Genomic DNA, 19,159 nt, shown 5'->3' with positions numbered 1-19,159 from the left:
TCTGGGTAGTGTAGTTTCACAAAGCTTGAAAACTGCTTCAACAACTCATTTGACTCACGATACATGTTTTCCTAAGCGATGTGCAAATAAATTCGGGTATTTTCTGTAAACGTTGTGGAATATCTGCTGGTTTTGAATCCTTCGCGCAGATATTGAACTTGATTCACCGCGGAGCGACTACAAGTCCCAGAGCCGGCGGCGCTGCGTCGTTACGTTTAGCAGCGGTCAGTAGCTAAAGCAGAGAGCTGCCGCTTCCGCGTTGTTCCGTGTTATTCTGGATAATAAGTGTCGTTCGGTGGGTCGAAGCTCGCCTGACAGCCTCGCCGGAGCCGGACTGCCATGGTTCTGTGAAGCTGAGCCGCAGTCTCAGCCGTCCCCGCCGAAATGTCGCTGCTGCCGGGCTCCAAGAAGAAAGACAAGCGCATTCTGTCCGGGATCTGCCCGGACCCCAAATGCCAGGCGCGGCTGTTCTTCCCCGCGTACGGCTCCGTTAGCATCGAGTGCACGGAGTGCGGCCAGCGGCACGAGCAGAAGAGCCTGCTGGGCGTGGAGGAGGTGACGGACCCGGACGTGGTGCTCCACAACCTGCTGAGGAACGCCCTGCTCGGCGTCACCGGGGCCCCGAAGAAGGGGACGGAGCTGGTGAAGGTGATGGGGCTGTCCAACTACCACTGCAAGCTGCTGTCCCCGGTGCTCACGCGCTACGGCATGGACAAGCAGACCGGCAAGGCCAAGCTGCTGAGGGACATGAACCAGGGCGAGATGTTCGACTGCTCGCTGCTGGGGGACCGGGCGTTCCTCATCGAGCCGGACCACGTCTCCACCATGGGCTACGGCAAGGACCGGTCCGGCAGCCTCATCTACCTGCACGACACGCTGGACGAGGTGAAGAAGGCCAACGGCAACCGCGAGTGCCTCATCCCGGTCCACGTGGACGGAGACGGGCACTGCCTGGTCCACGCCGTGTCCAGGGCGCTGGTGGGCCGGGAGCTGTTCTGGCACGCCTTGAGAGAGAACCTGAAGCAGAACTTCAAGCAGAACCTGGACCGCTACAAAGCCCTGTTCCAGGACTTCATCGACGCCGCGGAGTGGGAGGACATCATCAACGAGTGCGACCCGCTGTTCGTCCCTCCCGAAGGCGTGCCGCTCGGACTGCGCAACATCCACATCTTCGGCCTGGCCAACGTGCTGCACCGGCCCATCATCCTGCTGGACTCCCTCAGCGGCATGCGCAGCTCCGGGGACTACTCCGCCACCTTCCTGCCCGGCCTGGTGGCCGAGGAGCGGTGCCGGGGGAAGGACGGGAAGCTCAACAAGCCCATCTGCATCGCGTGGAGCAGCTCCGGGAGGAACCACTACATCCCTCTGGTGGGAATCAAGAACACGGTGCTCCCCAAGCTGCCGGCGCGCCTGCTGCCCAAGGCCTGGGGCGTCCCGCAGGAGCTCATCAGGAAGTACATCAAGCTGGAGCCGGACGGCAGCTGTGTGATCGGCGGCGACCGCAGCCTCCAGGACAAGTACCTGATGAGGCTGGTCAACGCCATGGAGGAGGTGTTCATGGAGAAGCACAGCATCCACCCGTCGCTGGTGGCGGACGTGCACCAGTACGTCTACCGGCGCACCGGCGTGATCGGCATCCAGCCCGAGGAGGTGACGGAGGCGGCCAAGAAGTCGGTGATGGAGAACCGGCTGCACCGCTGCCTGATCTGCGGCGCCCTGTCGGAGCTGCACGTGCCTCCTGAGTGGCTGGCTCCCGGAGGGAAGCTCTACAACCTGGCCAAGTCCACGCACGGCCAGCTGCGCCCCGACAAGAACTACAGCTTCCCCCTCAACAACGTGGTCTGCTCCTACGACCCCCAGAGGGACGTGCTGCTGCCGGACTACCAGCTCAGCTCCCTCAACACCTGCCACTGGTGCCACGGCACGTCGGTGCGCCACATCCGCGGCTCCGGCTCCGTGGTCTACCTGGACGGGGACCGGACCAACACCCGCTCCCAGGGGGGGAAGTGTGGGTGTGGCTTCAAACACTACTGGGAGGGGAAGGAGTACGACAACCTGCCCGAAGCCTTCCCCATCACCCTGGAGTGGGGGGGCCGGCTGGTGCGGGAGACGGTGTACTGGTTCCAGTACGAGGCGGACCCGGCGCTGAACAGCAACGTGTACGACGTGGCCATGAAGCTGGTCACCAAGCACTTCCCCGGCGAGTTCGGCAGCGAGATCCTGGTGCAGAAGGTGGTGAACACCATCCTGCACCACACCGCCAAGAAGAACCACCGACGAGTACAACCCGGTGTCCATCGACGGCGCTCACGCCCAGCGCCTCACCGACGCCGCCGACCCCCAGCCGCCCACCAAGATCATCCTGACGGGCCAGAAAGCCAAGACCCTGCACAGAGAGGAGCTGACCATGAGCCAGGCGGAGCGCGGCGTCCAGCAGAGCGTCAGCGAGCAGGCCGCCGTGTCCCAGAGGAGACGCACCGACCGGCTGAGGCAGGAGCAGCGGGGCGGCGACCGCTCGTCCTCCGGCGGCTCTCCGGAGAACTCGTCCTCCTCCGCTCCGGCCACGCCCACCAAGACCTCCTCGCCGTCCTCGTCCAACAAGGAGAAGAAGATCCGCGTGACCACCAGCGACGGCCGGCAGGCCATGCTGACCCTGCAGCCTCTCACCACCTTCCCGGAGCTGCAGAGGAGCATCGCCAGCCAGTTCGGCGTGGCGCCGGCGCAGCAGAGCATCCGCTACGGCTTCCCGCCCAGAGAGCTGGCCCGCCCCCGGGACGGCCAGGAGAACGAGCCGGTGGCGCTGCAGCACGGCGACCGGGTGACGGTGGAGATCCTGCGGGGGCCCGAGGACGGGGGCCCCGCCGCCTCCCTCCCCCGGGCCTCCAGCTCACACTCCGCCCTGCACTCGGCGCCGGACGGCGTGACGGCCGGCCGGACCGGCGGCCGCGAGCTGCAGGACAGCATCGACCTGGAGGTGTCCTCCCTCTGTCTGCTGGCCACGCTGATGGGTAAGACCCTGCACCACCGCCAGCGGCGGCGGGCAGCGCCTGAAAACACACAGACAGACGGACAGGAACGCCAGGCCAGCGCCGTCACCACAGCGGCTCCGCAGGGCGGCAGAACACCGAGAACAGGAGTGACGTTAGCCATCAGCTCAGGGAACATTATCAGATCGTCTTCAGATATTCTGATGCTAAAATGAATCGTTAAGAAGAAAAACTTACAGCTGTGAGAATTTTTCAGTCAAAACACTTTATAGTATTTACAGCATAAAATAAAGAAGCGACAAAAACACCGGAGACGTTTTCAAACAGAAACATACTTATTTTCAACCAATGTGTTTTTTTTAATCTTCTGTCAGTTTTATGGCCGTCAGCTGTTTCTGAATGTACCAAAACATGAACAGAACAACGTCTTCTCTTGATTTACAGCAGTACCCAGCACTGGCTTGAAAAGATAACCTGCAGCCTTTTGAAGAAGTATTCCATTCACTTGATATTCTGCATTATATTCTGATGAGCGGCTGCTAGTGATCCAGTAGATCCGTGGTTTGAATCCCTGAGCTGAAGTGAACCTGGAGACGCTGCTCCGTCAGGACTGAGTGCTGACGCTCTGCTGCTGTTGGACAGCTGTGGAGAGAAGAGGTGAAGCTGCTGCTGTGTCCTCAGGCTCTGACTCTCTCTCCCCAGTGGCTTCTCTCGCCCCCTCCCGTCTCACCTGCCCGCAGGGTCAAAGTTCGCAGCCAGCTTCAGAAAAACAGATCAGGCAGATGGATAGTCAGAGGTTTCCTCTGCAGCTTCCTGTCAGCCTCTCCTCATCCTCATGGCTCTCTGCTGTATGAACCAGGCTTCAGCGCCCCCTGCTGGGGACTCTGCACCAGGACCACAGGCAGCTGTCTGGCAGGATGCTGCTCCGGCGCCGTCCCTCCAGACCGTGGAGTTTCTGGTGTTGCTCGCCATCCAGACATGGCCGGCCGCCGTCGGGCAGCCCCCCTGCTGTGGCAGGGTGGGGATGTGAGGGCGGGTGGGATCTCCATCATAGTTGGAGTGATGGGGACCGGACTGCACCGCTGCAGTGTTGCTGTGCTCAGAGGCCGGGGCAGCCCTGCAGGACGGAGGAACGGCCCGGCCGGCTCGGAGTCCGGCCAGCTGAGGTGGAACGACGGTCATGAATCTAGAACTAAAATCCTCAGAGCGTTCCACCTCACGCTGCCAGACCGCCGGTCCAGTGCACTGATGAGCGCCGCCGGCCGATCCTCATGAGATGAAGGGTTTCACTAGCAGCAGACCGTCATGATGAAGGTGGGACGGCGCCCCCTGCTGGCCGTCTCGTCCCGTCCGGTCTGGCCCTGCTCATTCCAGCTGGAGCGGCAGCGTCCTGAGCCGCTGTCCGCAGGGTTCTGCCCCCGGACTCGATGCCTCTCCAGAGGTCACGGGTTCATGTCAAACACTGCTTCACCTCCTGCACTGTGTGACTCTGATCATTTGATATCAGCAGAGGCTGTTTGTTCTGCGATATTACTCAGTCTGCATGTAAACGTAGTGACATGCAGAATGATGCACGGCCTGCAGGACCTGAAGCGCCGTGCTGGTCCTTCACCGTCCTCAGAAGGACGGCCCCCGTCACACCGGCTCGTCTCCGCAGCGACACTGAGGAGCGGAGGCTTGGTTTGGATGAGAAACCAAACTACAGGGGAAACACTGTATTTTAAAAGTTTGCGGTCAGAAGCCAGGCGCTGCAGGTTTCAGTTCAGTGCAGCGTTTTCCCGGCTGGAGGCTCTGCTCTGCTGCTGGTGGACATGCAGGTCCTCACGTCTGTATAAGGTGCTGTAGGCAGGATTCTGCATCTCCGCCGATTTGACCCATCTAAGATGGCGATTTGAAACCCAGCACAGCCAATCCTGTCCGGTTTTCTCTGACATCACGCCCTTACGCAAGTTAAGCCCCTCCCACAAGAACGTGCGACGAACGCCCCTCGACCAATCACGGTTAGAGCCTCAGGGGCTCTTCTGATTGGTCAAAGATACCTGGAGCTGTCGAGATTCCTTTTCAGCTCAGAACAGAGACAGATGGAAACGCTGCGCCCTCGCGGTCGTGCAGTTATGCTACACTCCTAAAGGATTATCAATGGATACTCTAACATTTAATCCAAAGAAAACAGAAAAATTAGCTCTGACTAGCAGAATCCTGCCTACAGCAGCTTTAAATGTGTGTGTTTCCTGCAGGGGAGGATGTCTGGTCGTATGCTAAGAAGCTGCCGCACTTGTTCCAGCAGGGAGGCGTCTTCTACAACATCGTGAAGAAAGACATGGGTGAGTGTGGTTCCTCTGTGTTCTGGGAGCGTTTCTTCACGGCTGGTTTCTGGATATCTGACTCAGGGAGGAAGAGGAGTTGGCTCATGCGTTCAGGTTCAGGTTATTGTCAGTACCAGGGGTTTGCTCAGCTGTTACTTTGTAAAATGTCTCAGGTTAAAGCAGAAGTTTCCCTGCATTCACATCCCTTCAGCATCGCTCTCATAGGAATGATTTGCTTCACATTATTAGATGTTTCACTTCTGCAGTAATCGTCCAGCACTCGTCTCTTTGGGGGTGTTTCTTCATGTATTTTGCTTGGTTAATGTTTTACTAGGGACCACTAGGGACTTTGTTTTACAAAGGCCACCATGCCCGGAGGGCAAGGTCTCTATTGTTTTTTGTCCATTTCTTTTTCTTAGATATTATTATTATTATACTCCACGCGCCTTTGACCCCAAATTTGACCCCCTAACCCCCGATGCACACTGGATGCGGTCCGGCTCCGGAACGGCTCCGGTCCGGACACCGCAGCTAATCTGTAGTCATTAAATCAATGCTGTGGTGCACACCGGCCGCGGTCGGTCCGGCTCCGGTCCGGCTCCGGTCCGGCTCCGGTCCGGCTCCGGTCCGGCTCCGGTCCGGCTGCGGTCCGGCTCCGGAGCCTCTGCGGAGCTCCGGTCTCTTTCTGCAAAGATCCTATTTTTCCGCATGCCGGAGCCCTACCGCGTCGAACCAGACGGAAGCAAGTCGGGTGCCTGGAAGGAAACGCGATACGTGTTCCAAAATAAGTCACTTCAAAATAAAATCTGTCGTGTTTTTGCCTTATTATTCTATTTTTTTTACTTCTTCTGGTAGAATACAGAACAAACAGCGTCATGTAGTCATTATACGAATTAGAAGAATGAACGGTTTTGCATTTCGTCACTGTTGACAAGCCAAATGACACCAAAATGCCTCAAAACAGCTCTGTGACTGGAGCAGCTCCGTGTTGCCAGATTGGGCGGGTTTGTTCCAAATCACGCGTCTTTTTTGAACACGTTGGACGGCTTGATGAAATGATTATGTGTTTGACGTGTTTTTTATCATACAAATACGGTTTTAACGTGCATTTTCATCCAAGACGGCGGTTTGGGCTGCTTTCTATTGAGTAAAATGGGTTTCAAATTGTCTATGGGGGATAACGACAGATCTGGCAACCTCCTCCAGCGGACTGCAGAGACACTGCAGGCGGTGTGAACCACAGTGCTGCGGTGTACCGGGCGGAGCCGGACCGCATCCAGTGTGCATGAGGGGTAAACAAGCACAAAAACTCACCAAATTTGGCACACACATCATGACCGGCCAAAAATTTGATAAAATGGAAAAAAAAAAAACCCACAATCGGCTCTCTAGCGCCACCTATATCCCAAAAAAGGACAAAAACAGTCGCTACGGCCCGCAGGAATGTCGTAGAGAGATCAAACCAACACTCACACGTTCGTCTCATCAAGATCTACATTTCACGCGCTGACACCCCTGACCTAAATCCAACAGGAAGTTCGTGATTTCCCTTTCAAAGTAAAATTTTGCTCAAAATCACTCCTCACAAAAAAATGATCTCCTCCGAGACCGTTTGTCGTACAGACATAAGAGTCACGCGACGTGATAGAGGACAAATTTCTCTACAAAAGGTGTGAACAACTTTGTCAAAAGTCTAACGGTGTGGATTTTATTAGCGTTCAAAGTTGGAAGTCTGAAATCCTGCCTTGCTCCGGCCCTCATCCATGGGAAAAAAATTGAAAAATTCACCTTTTTTCAGCACCTCAAACAAGCACCAATTTTGGCTAAACCGTGACTCCTGTCAACAAACCGAGCACACGTAAAGCGTCACCAGGTTCTCCCGAACAAGATGATGTAACACAAGTGTGGAAAATATCATGTTATATGTAAGTTTTCACAGGTATGAAAAGGTGTGCGCTCTGCATTTTTTTTGCTCTGTTATAATGGAGCCGGATGGGGAAAAATCTCGCACTTCTCACAAACTGAGGCCTCTACGGTCCAAACTAAAAGTCTGACTGCTCTGAAAGCCTCACCAACTGAAAGACAACTAATTTTCCTATCAAACGTGATATTTTTTGTTCAGTTTTGCCAAACAGGAAAGGAACAAGGAGCAGTTGTTTCCCAAACAGAAACTTTTATTTTCTCCTCTCTCCACTCTAACTGACATGACCATATATGGGCATACAGTGCAGTTACACAGCTGACAGCAGCTGTCAATCAAACTCTGACACTCAGTGCCTTCATTCAGTGACTCTCAAAAGCAGATGGGAGAAGCTAACAGCGCCATGTTAGTGGATGAGAGATGCTAACAGCTACATGTTAGTGGATGAGAGATGCTAACAGCTACATGTTAGTGGGTGGACGTCTCAGTCGTGGGCCGGTGGGGAGGCTCGGTCCTGACCAATGCCGCTTGCGGCTTTAATTCATATCAAGATTAGTTTGATCGGATCACTGAGGATTGAGGCTTTGGATAAGACAAAGGAGCTATTGATTTAAACTGCTGTTTACCTGACAGATGTTTACATGGTGTCATGTTCCTGATGCCTTCTGACAGGAAGCAGGAAGAACATAGAGCCAAAGCTCTCTGTAGCGTTGATGTTGTGGTTATTTGAAGAGGGATGGAGACGTCTGGACAGATCTGAAGGGAAGAGCTTCATTTGGCCAAATTCATCTTTTGATCATACGTGGCTAAAGCTACATTTGCTCCTCTGTTGCTGCTGGATGTGAAAAAAGAGCAAACGGTGATCACTCCTCAGTTTGCTCCAGCATGGCAGAAGACAGGAAGTGTGTTCGGGTCTGGGACGGCGTGCTGCTGGCGTTTCGCCGCCTCTGACTGGCGCTGTGTTTCAGGCCTGCTGGACGGGAAGCACTGCACGCTGCCCCACCTGGCGGGGAAGACCTTCGTGTACAACGCGGCGGAGGAGCGTCTGGAGCTGTGCGTGGACGCCGCCGGCCACTTCCCCGTGGGCCCCGACGTGGAGGAGCTGGTGAAGGAGGCGCTGCTGACGCTGCGCTCGGAGGCGTCCCGGGGCAGCCGGGAGGGAAGCCCCGCCCACGGCGCGCTGCGGCTGGGCGGCGGCGGCGTCGTCCGCAAGAAGGAGCCGCTGCAGGGCGTCACCGCCTTCCAGGGCAAGGGCCATTCGCTGGGCGGCGCCGGGGGCTCCTCGCCGCCGGAGCACCGGCCAATCACCCGCCAGCACAGCAGCGGCGTGGACCTGAGCGCCAGCGTGTCCCGGGGACCCCCCGACCTGTCGGACATCCCCGAGGACGCCACCCGGGAGCTGGTCCGCATGGCGCCGGGCGTCGTCACCTCCCGGGACGGCGGCGGCGGCCTGGACCCCGGCCTGATGGAGCAGCAGCGCCGCCGGCTGCAGGAGATGGTGTCGTCCATCCAGGCCTCCATGGAGCGCCACCTGAAGGAGCAGCAGGGGGGCGGGCCCGGGGGCGGGGCTAAAGACCGGCCGGCCGCCGCCGACGACCACAGACCGGCGGCGGCCGGTAAGGCGGAGGAGCCCGAGGAGATGGAGAGCCAGGAGGCCGGGCAGAGCAATGCCACCGAACCCATGGACCACTCCTGATTATAAGCCCCGCCCATCGCCCCGCCCACCACCCTGCCAAGCCCCGCCCCATCCGGCCAGCGTCCCAGCGTCTGACGCCTCAGGTCACATCGCACGCTTCAGTCTTCACCATGTCCCGCTGTCCTCACTGCATGAGAGAGAGAGAGAGAGAACGAGAGAGAGGGGGGGCGAAAGAGAGAGAGAGAGAGAGAGAGACGGGGACAGGGCAGACTGTCCTCTGGGACGACATCCGTGTGTGTGTGTGTGTGTGTGTGTGTGTGTGTGTGTGTGTGTGTGTGTGTGTGTGTGTGTGTGTGTGTGTGTGTGTGTGTGTGTGTGTGTGTGTGGTGTGTGTGTGTGTGTGTGTGTGTGGTTACCTCTGGCCTCCCCTCATCTGATGCTGTGTTGCTCTCAGCTGGGTTCTGTCCCCCTGCTGTCCTCCAGCTGGGTTCTGTCCCCCTGCTGTCCTCCAGCTGGGTTCTGTCCCCCTGCTGTCCTCCAAGCTGGGTTCTGTCCCCCTGCTGTCCCCTAGCTGGGTTCTGTCCCCCTGCTGTCCTCCAGCTGGGTTCTGTCCCCCTGCTGTCCCCCTGCTGTCCCCCTGCTGTCCTCCACACTGACAGAAACATCTTCTCCCAGCATGGCCTGGGGTCTAGGCAGCAGACCTGGGTCTGGTCCCTGCAGAGGACAGTCCTCCAGCCTCCTGACCGTCTTCCTGGTTGCCTTGTCTCCGTCCGTCCGAGACGTGCAGGGACGCTGTGGACGTGTCGGGGAGCGTAGCCTTGCCTGCTGGAACACTGAGGTGGAGACGGGTCGACACTAAAGAACACCTGAGCGTTCTGCCATGAGGTCTGGTGGTGCAGAGGAAAGGTTTTGACCGGACCTGTCCAGGACCGGTCCGCTGAGGACAGTCTGCCGGCTGCGTTTGGTTTGAGTTGAACGTCCTCCAGCTCTCCTGTGAGCTGTGCGTCTTTAAGTTTGTCAGACTTCTGATGATCTTCTTCATCTCCTGGTCAGAGCTGCTGCAGCCAGAGAGCAGGCAGACAGGAAGGCCTGGTTTGGAATGTTAGCCTGCCAGCTTCACTTTTAAAAAGCAAAGCAGTGGCCGAAGACGGGCAGGGTGGAGTCTTCAGAGCTTTGATGTTTGATTTAGAGACCTCCTCCACGGCCTCTCACTGACTCCAGCGCTGAAGACAAGCCTGCAGACGTCAAGACGTCCTCTTCCTGTGGACTTCCGGCCCTGTCTCCGCGCTGGTCCTGGGTTCAGTTCGGCTCTTCCTCCGGAGCTCCGTCTGCAGGAGGCAGCTGGACACTAGGACGGCCTGTCTTCGCTGTGGACGTCCCTCCAGTCCTCCAGTCCCTGCTGCTGCGCTCGTCCAAATGGAAGCAGAGGAGGTTCTGTGTCCTCCTGCTAAGAGGAACCGTTCCTCTTGTGTCCGTCGGAGTATTTTCTGATCCGCCTGGAGAGGACAGGATGCAGGACGGTAGTCTGACCTGGTGGTGTGAACCTGTCTGGGTGTGTGTTGGACAGACGGAGGACAGGAGGCTGGTGCTGATGGATATGGACCCTGGAGTCAGTGAAGCTCAGTTTAAGTGGCGTTAAAATGTTGAAGCTTAGCTAAATTTATTCCAGCGGTCACTATCAGGACATTATTTCTACATGACGCAGAAGCCAGGGAACACTCCTCCTCCTGGAGGAAGTCTGGAGTTGTGGTTTTATTTTCAGGCCAGATCAGCAGCTGGTCCACTGAATGGTCCATGTCTGGTGAGGACAGGCCTCCTGGTCCCCAGCTGCTCCTCGTCCTCCAGCCTTTCTCCTGCGTTTGTGTGTTTCGTTGCTTTTTCCTCAGTAAGTTGTGCAGAAGGCCGTTGTGTGTTTCCCCTGCCGCCTTGTGGTTTCTGGCTCAGCTGGTGTGTGTGCTGAGCGGAGGCTGGAGGCCGGTCCAGGCCGGCTGCTCCACCCATCGGTGCCTTCAATGCTCACTGGTCAACATGCTGGGGACTGCTGCCCCTTTTTGTTTGTTTTCATTTAAAACTTGCGAAACTATTTCCCAGAGTGTCAAAGTGCAGGACAGGCGTGACGCCGATGCTGCCAGCGGGAACGCCCCCACGTCTCCCGCTGCGCCCCGAGAGGAGAGAGGGGCGGTGCTGGTGAGGTTCTGCTCGTTCTCCAGGCCTCTTGTTCTTCTGCCTCATCCTGTCATTCCCTCTTACCTGGATGCTCATATTTCTTCTTCTTCAAAGAAAAAAAGTCATTTTCTGGTTTAAGCAACAGCAACAAAAACATCAGTCTCAGTTTAAAGCTGTGAATCTAACGTCTGTTTTTCTGTTTTATTCCGCTCATTTGAGGGTTTCTTTTTGTTTTTTTGCCGTTGAGGTGAACAAATGTAAAACTTAGCACTTTGAAGAGGGAGAGGGAACGCGAGCGTAGCACAACCGAAACCGCCGTGGGCAGTCGTCAGGAGGAAGGCCTGCTGGGATCAGACTGACTGCTGTACTAATGACATGAATTGTAATCCAGCTGTATAATAGTATATATTGTAGTATATTTGGACCTGTACAGAAACAGATTGTTCAGTTCCTTCAGTTGACTTTTTTCTTCTTCCTTTTTTTAAAAAAAAAAAAAAAAAAAAACTTCTCTCTGGTTTGCCAATAAAATATTGATGATACACGGCTTCAACATCGCTGTCTGCATGTGTGATGGACTTTCAGCTCCAACAATAAAATCACTTCCTTCGCCTGTTTCTGTGTCGTCGTCACTGACAGGTCAGGGTTTCTGTTGACTGCTACAGTTTTTACTCCAGTTTCTCAAAGGACTTCAGCGTTACAACACCGCTGCTCGTCTTATTGAGTAGTTATATTTCTTCGTCAAACAATGAGTCTGGGAGAAAAAGACGTTTTTCATTTGAACGTGAGACAATCTAGGGAACATACAGGTGTCTTTTAGTGGACAACAGCTCTAAACGTCCTCAATCTCTGTAAACCATGAATACAGTTCAGAATCCATGTTTCTGTTACCATTCCAGTCTCGAACGTGTGCAGCGATCGAACAGTAGTGCGTCAACGGCTCCTGTTCAGAAGTTCTCAGGATCCATTGAGAGGAGCCTGCAGCAACGTGGATGAGCGACGGAGGACGATGAAGAGGGCTGAAGGAAAAAGAATGCTGCCTTCATTTTCTCTTTCTTTAATTTGAGCGATCATTTATATTTTACATTACTCCAAATGAAACAAGAATGAATGAGAACTATTTTTTATTTTGTCTCCAAAACATAAAAAACTCTGTTTTCTTTACGTTGGAGTAATTATACAGGTTTTTGCACAAGACATATTTTTAAGCAAAGGGTGATCTCTCTTTTTTTTGTTTTCGTTTTTGCTGAAGAATGTGGTGAGGTGTCATTTATGTTGACACGACAGGAAGTCTTCACCTCAAACAGAAGAGGAAGACTTCAAGAAAGTGTTTTCAGAATGGTGTAAAATAGTGTTCCCATCCCAAGAACAGCCCACGAAACAGAAAAATCCGGACGTTTTTTCTTTTCACAGTCACAGGTTCGCACAGTCATACTCACTGAGACGATGATATTTTTGTTGGAATATATCTTTTGGATGCACTTTTTTCCCCACAGGTTTCACTCGGAAGTCAAATATCCACGCACCGGTGAACAGTTCCGGTCCTCGTATTGTCGGACCCTTAACAGTGTGACACCGGCGGAAGTAAACAGAGCGGACAGTGGAGATGTCTTCGGTCCAGGGCTTCAGACAGTTCCTGGCGGAGCGGCTCAGCGCGGCGGCCGCAGAAATACTCGCAGTGTTTGAAGTAACGATCGTCCAGTTCGAGCAGGAGATTGGTCTTCAGCGGAAACTGCTGGAAAACAGCTGGGAAGCGGAAGGAGAGGCTGGAGGAGCAGGTCTGGAGGACTGCTGGTCCTGTTTCTGTCACTTGGCAGGACGGATCTTTGCTTTTTCAGACAGTGCATCCCACAGGACCAGATCCACCAGGCTGAGCGGGGCGCTGCTGCTCGGAGGAGACTTCCTGATGGGGAGTGTGATCACTGTCAATCCTCAGTCAGTGAGCCATGTCTCCATGGCAACCCAGCGTACACAGAACAGAGGAGAACTTTGTTTATAAATCTGGAAAAGTTGGGACTTAGAATATGTTCACTTGCAACATTACTGGGTGATGGTCCCTGATGGAGAGAGGGAGACTGCAGGGCAGCGGTTCACTTTCTTTTGAGAACGGGTCTGTCCGGCAGGGTTTCGGCCCAGAAGATGAAGCTGTAATAGCGCGAATCACCTGTGTGTGGCAGCACTGCACCGAGTTGTGCCTAGTCTGCCTGAAGAAGAAGAAGAAGGGTCTTTGCTTCAGGTGTGTTGTCCTCTAACCCGGTGTGTCTCCGTCCTGCTCCAGAGCTCCGGCAGCCCCCCGTCTGCAAGGAGGAGCAGCAGGAAGGGACGACGACCCGGGACCAGGAGACCCAGGACCCTCCAGAGACCAGGCAGGACGGACAGCCGCTGGTCCTGAAGCAGGAGACGGAGAGTTTGGAGAGTCCTTCCTATGAGGACACTGTCCAGAGCGAGCAGCCAGGCTGTCAGGACTCCCCTTCCAGCAGCAGTCCAGAGGAAGCGGCGAGCCAGCAGGGAGGGTCAGCAGAGCTGCTGCCAGACCCCAGCAGGGACCGGGGTCCAGCAGGGACTCAGAGAGACGCCGTCTCCGGGAAGAAGCCGGCCACATGTGATGTGTGTGGGAAAGCCTTCAGGGACCAGTACCTGATGAGGAGACACCGCAGAGTCCACACCGGAGAGAAGCCCTACACCTGTGACGCCTGTGGGAGGAGCTTCAGACACAGCTACCACCTGTCGGACCATAAGAGAATCCACACCGGGGAGAGGCTGCACGTCTGCTCCGCCTGTGGGAGGAGCTTCACCGACCAATCACGGCTCAGAGTCCATGCTTCAATCCACACCGGGAACAAACCGTATTCCTGCACAGTGTGTGGTAAATGTTTCCGTCAGAGCAGTCACCGGAGCATCCACATGAGAACCCACAGCGGGGAGACGCCGCACCGCTGCCCACTGTGCGGGAAGAGCTTCTCCCAGAAGTCCAGCGTGAAAAGTCACATGAGGATCCACTCCGGGGAGAAGCGGCTCTGCTGTCAGATCTGTGGGGAAACCTTTGAATATCATCATCTGATGTTGTCTCACATGAAAAGCAGACACAGCGGGCTCAGCTTCCAGCTGGGAGACGGCTTCCGTCCTCCAGACTGCTTCAGCAACAGCCCGTCCTGATGAGACCTCTGGGCTGTGCTTTACTGCTGAGTAACTTCATCATAGGATAGAATAAAATACAGTCAACAGTCTTTTAAAAAGCGTGAGAAAAACAATCAGAGCACCAGACTCTGTTATTGAATTCATTAATTACTGGATTGGAGCATCTTTTGAGTGAATGAATGAATTACTCATGATAACCACAAATCAGCTGAATGTCCAGAATGACCCTTCATCCAGAAATAACCCAGTGATCATCCAGCCTCTCAGAGACCGCCTGACAGTTTCTACTGGACTTCTTCCAATAAAACATCCAGCAGGCGACTGAGGACAGAAGAAATTATACGTTCATGTAAGGATGACCTTTTTTTGCACAGACCTGGGATGTAACATACAAGGAAAGTGATTTTTATGAAGGATTTTTCACTACAGTAGAACAGTAGAAACCCTCACTGCACCAGTCGACCATGGATCACTCAGGAGTTCTGCATGGAAAAGAAAAATCACTTCAAACAGACTCAGAAGGAAAAACAAAGGGAATCAGAAATTAAATACATAAAATACATTTACACAGATCAGGGTTGGCAGACAATGATAATCATAAATAATCATAAAGAAATAGTAATTTGAAGGGATTAAATGACATTAAAAATGGCTTTGGACATGATTCATCCTCAGAGCTTCATGGATGAAACTTAAAGGTATAATACAGGATTTTGATTTCCGGGTGGATCACCTAAATAACTGGTGGGTCTGTTTGTCAATCATTCTGACGAGCTGCTTTCGTAAGGCGGTTCTTCGTGCTCGCGCCCAATCAGCTTCTCCCTTTTGCGCATTCAGAGTGTTTCTGTAGCCGTGAGCTTCTGAGCTAGTACTGACCGATGGCGAGTCTGACATCATGAAACTGGAACTGTTTCGGAAAAAAAGCTTTATTTATGAGCGAGGCGGATCGCAGAAACTGTAAACAGAGCCGTGCACGGCGGAGAAGAGGAGATCGCGCTCGTACACTTCCGCGTTTCCTGGGAGAAGCAGGAGAGCCGGGCGGATGGTCTGGAGCATGGCGTTGTTCAAAAAGTGAGTAACAGACGTTTGGCTTCGTCTTTTCGAGAAAATCGTGTATTATACCTTTAAATAAATGATGATAAAATAAATTGTGAATTTGGTGGTTTTTTCAGTTTTTTGTCAGTTTGACATAATTTGTCAGAAGGAATCAGTGCTGCCCCTCAGGACCGGAACGATAACCCAGCAGAAACACAGCTCGGTGTCCCTCACAGCAGAAGAGAAGGATCCGCTGATCGGTCCGTCAGAGTGGAGAGCGAGCTTCAGCTGGAGGGCAGGACGGGAACAGTGGGAGTGGGCGCCCCACACCGAGGCTTTCCAGACGGACTGAAGCTGGATGGACGCAGCGGGACACCACTCAGGCCTGTTTCTTCACTACAGCAACTGAAAAAAGAAAATCAGTTGCAGATTCGATAAATTCACAGAAAACAGGAGTGAGTGTCAGTAAGTGGATCCAGATAAAGCAGAGCAGCATCCGTCACTGACTCACCTGAAGACACCTGAAGCTGCACGTCACAAACCTCACCTGTGTTCAGCAGGTCATGAGCTTGTTCGCTGCTCTTTGTTTTATTTTGGGGAGAAGATTTAATGAGCTTATGCTTCCTCCTGCACTTTTTTTGGGCAGGATGTTTTTTTTTCTTTAATGCTCAAAATGAATTAAATCAACAACCACAGCTGTGATTCTGAGTTCTGAAGTGGTGTCCTGCTCAGACTGGCCTGTGTTTGCTACGTGACGTCTGAGCTGCATTAGTCGGTCTGTCAGCCAACATGTCTCTTCCTCTTTCACGTCCGGCTGTCCGGACTCTTCCTGTAAGTGTTGAGAGGACGGGACTGAAGCTGAAAACCGTCCTGGTTCCGGTTCTGGTTCCGGTTCTGGTTCTGGAGCTCTTCTGAAGGGTTTGCAGTTAGAAACTGATCATGAACTTCAGGGAAAGGAAGTCTGTTGTTGCTCCACAGGAGCGATGTGACGGTGAAGCTGAAGAGCTGCAGCTGGTCTGAGACCAACCTGATCTTTATATGAAGCTCCTCTGTTATGAAAGCTCTTTGTCTATCAGGTTTTTATTCGTGCACTGACCTCCATGTTCTGACAATCTGAAACACATTTAAAGCCTCAGTAAGTAGATCTAAAGCAAGGCAGCATTAATGTTCCCAAAAGGTCAAACTTTCTGGCTTTTATTTCTAATCTTTATGTTGCTGTAAGTGTTATAATCAACAGTTTAGATAACGGTGTGCGCTGCAGCAAACCAAATGTCTCAGTTACAAATTCCCCAACATTAGTAGCATCGCTCATCCTTCACGGCTCTGGAGCTGAATCTGCCGTCATGAGAAGCAGAACTTGCTGACATGCCGCTCCGGTTCAGTTCACTGTGATGCTGCACTGCAGCCCACTGTCCGTCTGCGCTGGGGTTTTCAGAAATGTGCTTTTATTGGAAGGTTGAATTTGGTGTTAACTTCAGTACATATTAGCCGTGTTTCTACCGTAACTACTACACGACATTCAAGGAGCTGACAGATACCGCTCCTGTGGGGACAGATTCACTGTCCAATCACAGCTTAAAGTCACACCAGCACAAAACTGGCCAGATGTGGAAAAGTTTCTGACGATCACATGACTTTACAAGACTGTCTTCCCCAGAAAATGAAGATGCGTAGCCTGCATGGCATGTCAGCGGGATGAATCCACGTGTCATCAGTCACAGCTGCTCAGTCAGTGTGAGTTCTGAAATTCTAAGACACAGACCGATGTTTATACCCTGTCCTGCCGTCCTGAACCCCTGCGGCCAGGGGCAGACATTAGAGGCTGCCTTCAGTCAGGAAGGGACACATATTTAACATATGAAGTGACAAAGGAACAGAAACTCCAACAACCCAACCCACTTCAACCCCTGTGGCTGCCGATGCATCTGAGAAGAACAGCAGACAGACCATTGACACCTTTTGGAGATTACACCCAGTCAGGGGGAGACACATCTGTTTAGCATATAACAGGACAAACAGGAAAGAAACCCCCCCTGTGGGTTGGCTCGGTGTCAGGAGTCCGGGGGGGGGGGGGGGGCGTCTGATAACCACTACATGTATTAAATACACAAAAATTTCCATCACACACATAAAAACCACACACCGATCAAAACCCTCACACGGGCAGCATCTGGTCCACTTCATGAAAAGCTGGAAATGTTTAATGTGAGAAAAAAATCATTACGATTAATTACACTGGTTTAGTTGTAATTAACAACAACTGGTTTATGGCAATCCAAATGTTTTGTAGACACTGAGACACACTGCAGTGTGGAGAAGTCACACAATGAAAGGGTGAATGTGGGAGATGACCGAGTGTAGCTGATCACGTCCACAGACCGCGTGTTGGACACAGCGCCACAGGACATGAATGGATGGATGGAAGTTAAGAAAGTGGAGGAGCCAGCATGTGGAGGAGAAGATGAGGGCGTTCTTGTTCCTACTGGCATGCAGAGCTCTGTGTGCACAAAAAAAATTTAAAAAAAATAAAAATCGGGCACGCAAATATGTTTGTTTTTTTTTTAAAATTTATTTGAGTAACATGATAAAATAAAAACAAATCAAAATCACATCAACAAACAAAATACAATGGTGGTACTCAAAGGGAGCAGGTGGAAGCTCAAAGAACTTATAACAGTCCCCCCCCCCCCCCCCCCCCCCCCCCCCCCGTCCTGCACAATCAACAATCCAAAGTAGAAGAAAACAAAACAATTTGCACTAATAGCGTGCTCATTCAATTTAAGGATAGCAACAAAAAAACTGCAAACAATTTGCACAGCAGTGTACTCATTAAGTGAGTCTTTCTCAGGTGTTAGCCATTTCATTCTTCTGCATATTTCCGCATAAAATAATTTTTATATGTCTTTTTAAATTGCCCCAGTTCCTTACAGGTTTTAATATCATTTTCTAAATTATTCCATCGGTCCACACCACACCTGGTTATACACATGCTTTTTTGAGTTGTTCTAAAGTAAGGTTTTTTTAAGTCCATCTGTCCTCTCAAGTTATACGTCCCTTCTCTTGTACAGAACATTTTCTGGATATGTTCTGGGAGTATATTTACTTTAACTTTAAAGATGAATAAGTTAGTCTTAAACTCTATTTGGTCCCTGAATTTCAAGATTTTTGACTGGAGAAACAAGGCATTTGTATGATCACGATAACCAGCTAAATGAAGGATCCTAATTGCCCTTTTTAGTTTTTTCAGTTTATACAAAACGTCTGTGTTGCTTTTATATGTATTTCCCCAAACTTCAGCACAATATGTTAAGTGGGGTAGGATGAGAGCACAATATAGCCTATGGTGAACAGGGATTTCTTGTCAAGGATATACTTGGATTTATTCATCAGGGCCACGATTTTTGCCACTTTACTCTTGATTTTTGAGATGTGTTGTTTCCAACAGATTTTATGATCAAGGGTTACACCGAGAAATGTGTACTCATAGACTCTCTCAATGGAAACATTGTCAATTTGAATTTGGATTTGTGGATTTATGTTACGATTTCCAAAGAACATAATTTTTGTCTTTAATATATTCAAGGACAGTTTGTTTAAGGCAAACCAGTTTTTCAGCTTACCCATTTCAATTGTGATCTCTTCCATCAATGTTTTCAGGTTCTCCCCTGAGCACAATATTGTTGTATCATCAGCAAATAGAACAAGTTTTAGTTTTTCAGAAACAGAATACAGATCATTAATGTACAATAGAAACAGTTTTGGTCCCAGCACAGATCCCTGTAGAACGCCACACACTATGTTTTCACACATTGACCTGTGCTGTCCCATCTGGACATACTGTTTTCTATTTGACAAATAGGATTTTATCCAATTAAAAGCGATACCTCTAATCCCATATTTTTGTATCTTACTCAGAAGTATGTCATGATCCACAGTGTCGAACGCTTTCTTCAGGTCTATAAAGATTCCAACA

At 52.1% G+C, this 19,159-nt stretch overlaps 2 protein-coding genes and 1 long non-coding RNA gene across 3 annotated transcripts; 2 read left to right on the top strand and 1 right to left on the bottom strand.

Annotated features, from left to right (window-relative positions):
* Positions 1-235: 235 nt before the first annotated feature.
* vcpip1 (valosin containing protein (p97)/p47 complex interacting protein 1) lies at positions 236-11,534 on the top strand. The gene is given in 4 exon segments (XM_030115194.1): positions 236-2,271; positions 2,273-3,008; positions 5,225-5,311; positions 8,183-11,534. Coding segments are annotated over 4 exon segments (3,438 nt in total). The 5' UTR covers positions 236-384; the 3' UTR covers positions 8,911-11,534.
* Positions 11,518-12,510, bottom strand: LOC115405592 (uncharacterized). Its single transcript, XR_003933444.1, has 2 exons — positions 12,453-12,510; positions 11,518-12,032 (listed from the first exon to the last, which is right to left on the bottom strand). It is a non-coding gene; the product is annotated as an uncharacterized LOC115405592 (long non-coding RNA).
* Positions 12,511-12,616: 106 nt separating this feature from the next.
* LOC115405584 (zinc finger protein 135-like) lies at positions 12,617-14,950 on the top strand. Its single transcript, XM_030115206.1, has 2 exons — positions 12,617-12,791; positions 13,292-14,950. Exons 1-2 carry the CDS (start codon positions 12,620-12,622, stop codon positions 14,167-14,169), a joined length of 1,050 nt encoding a protein of 349 aa, XP_029971066.1. The 5' UTR covers positions 12,617-12,619; the 3' UTR covers positions 14,170-14,950.
* The last annotated feature ends 4,209 nt before the right edge of the window (positions 14,951-19,159 follow it).

This window comes from Salarias fasciatus, chromosome 18 (genome assembly GCF_902148845.1).
Source record: "Salarias fasciatus chromosome 18, fSalaFa1.1, whole genome shotgun sequence".
In the NCBI taxonomy this organism is placed as follows: Eukaryota; Metazoa; Chordata; class Actinopteri; order Blenniiformes; family Blenniidae; genus Salarias; species Salarias fasciatus.
Note: the sequence above shows the minus strand (reverse complement) of the source record. Positions and strands in the feature narration are given on the sequence as shown.

Coding starts and splice junctions, on each gene's coding strand:
- LOC115405584 (XM_030115206.1), top strand. CDS start 12,620: ATGTCTTCGGTCCAGGGCTTCAGACAGTTCCTGGCGGAGCGGCTCAGC. Junction 12,792..13,291: donor AGGAGAGGCTGGAGGAGCAG/GTCTGGAGGACT, acceptor GTCCTGCTCCAG/AGCTCCGGCAGCCCCCCGTC.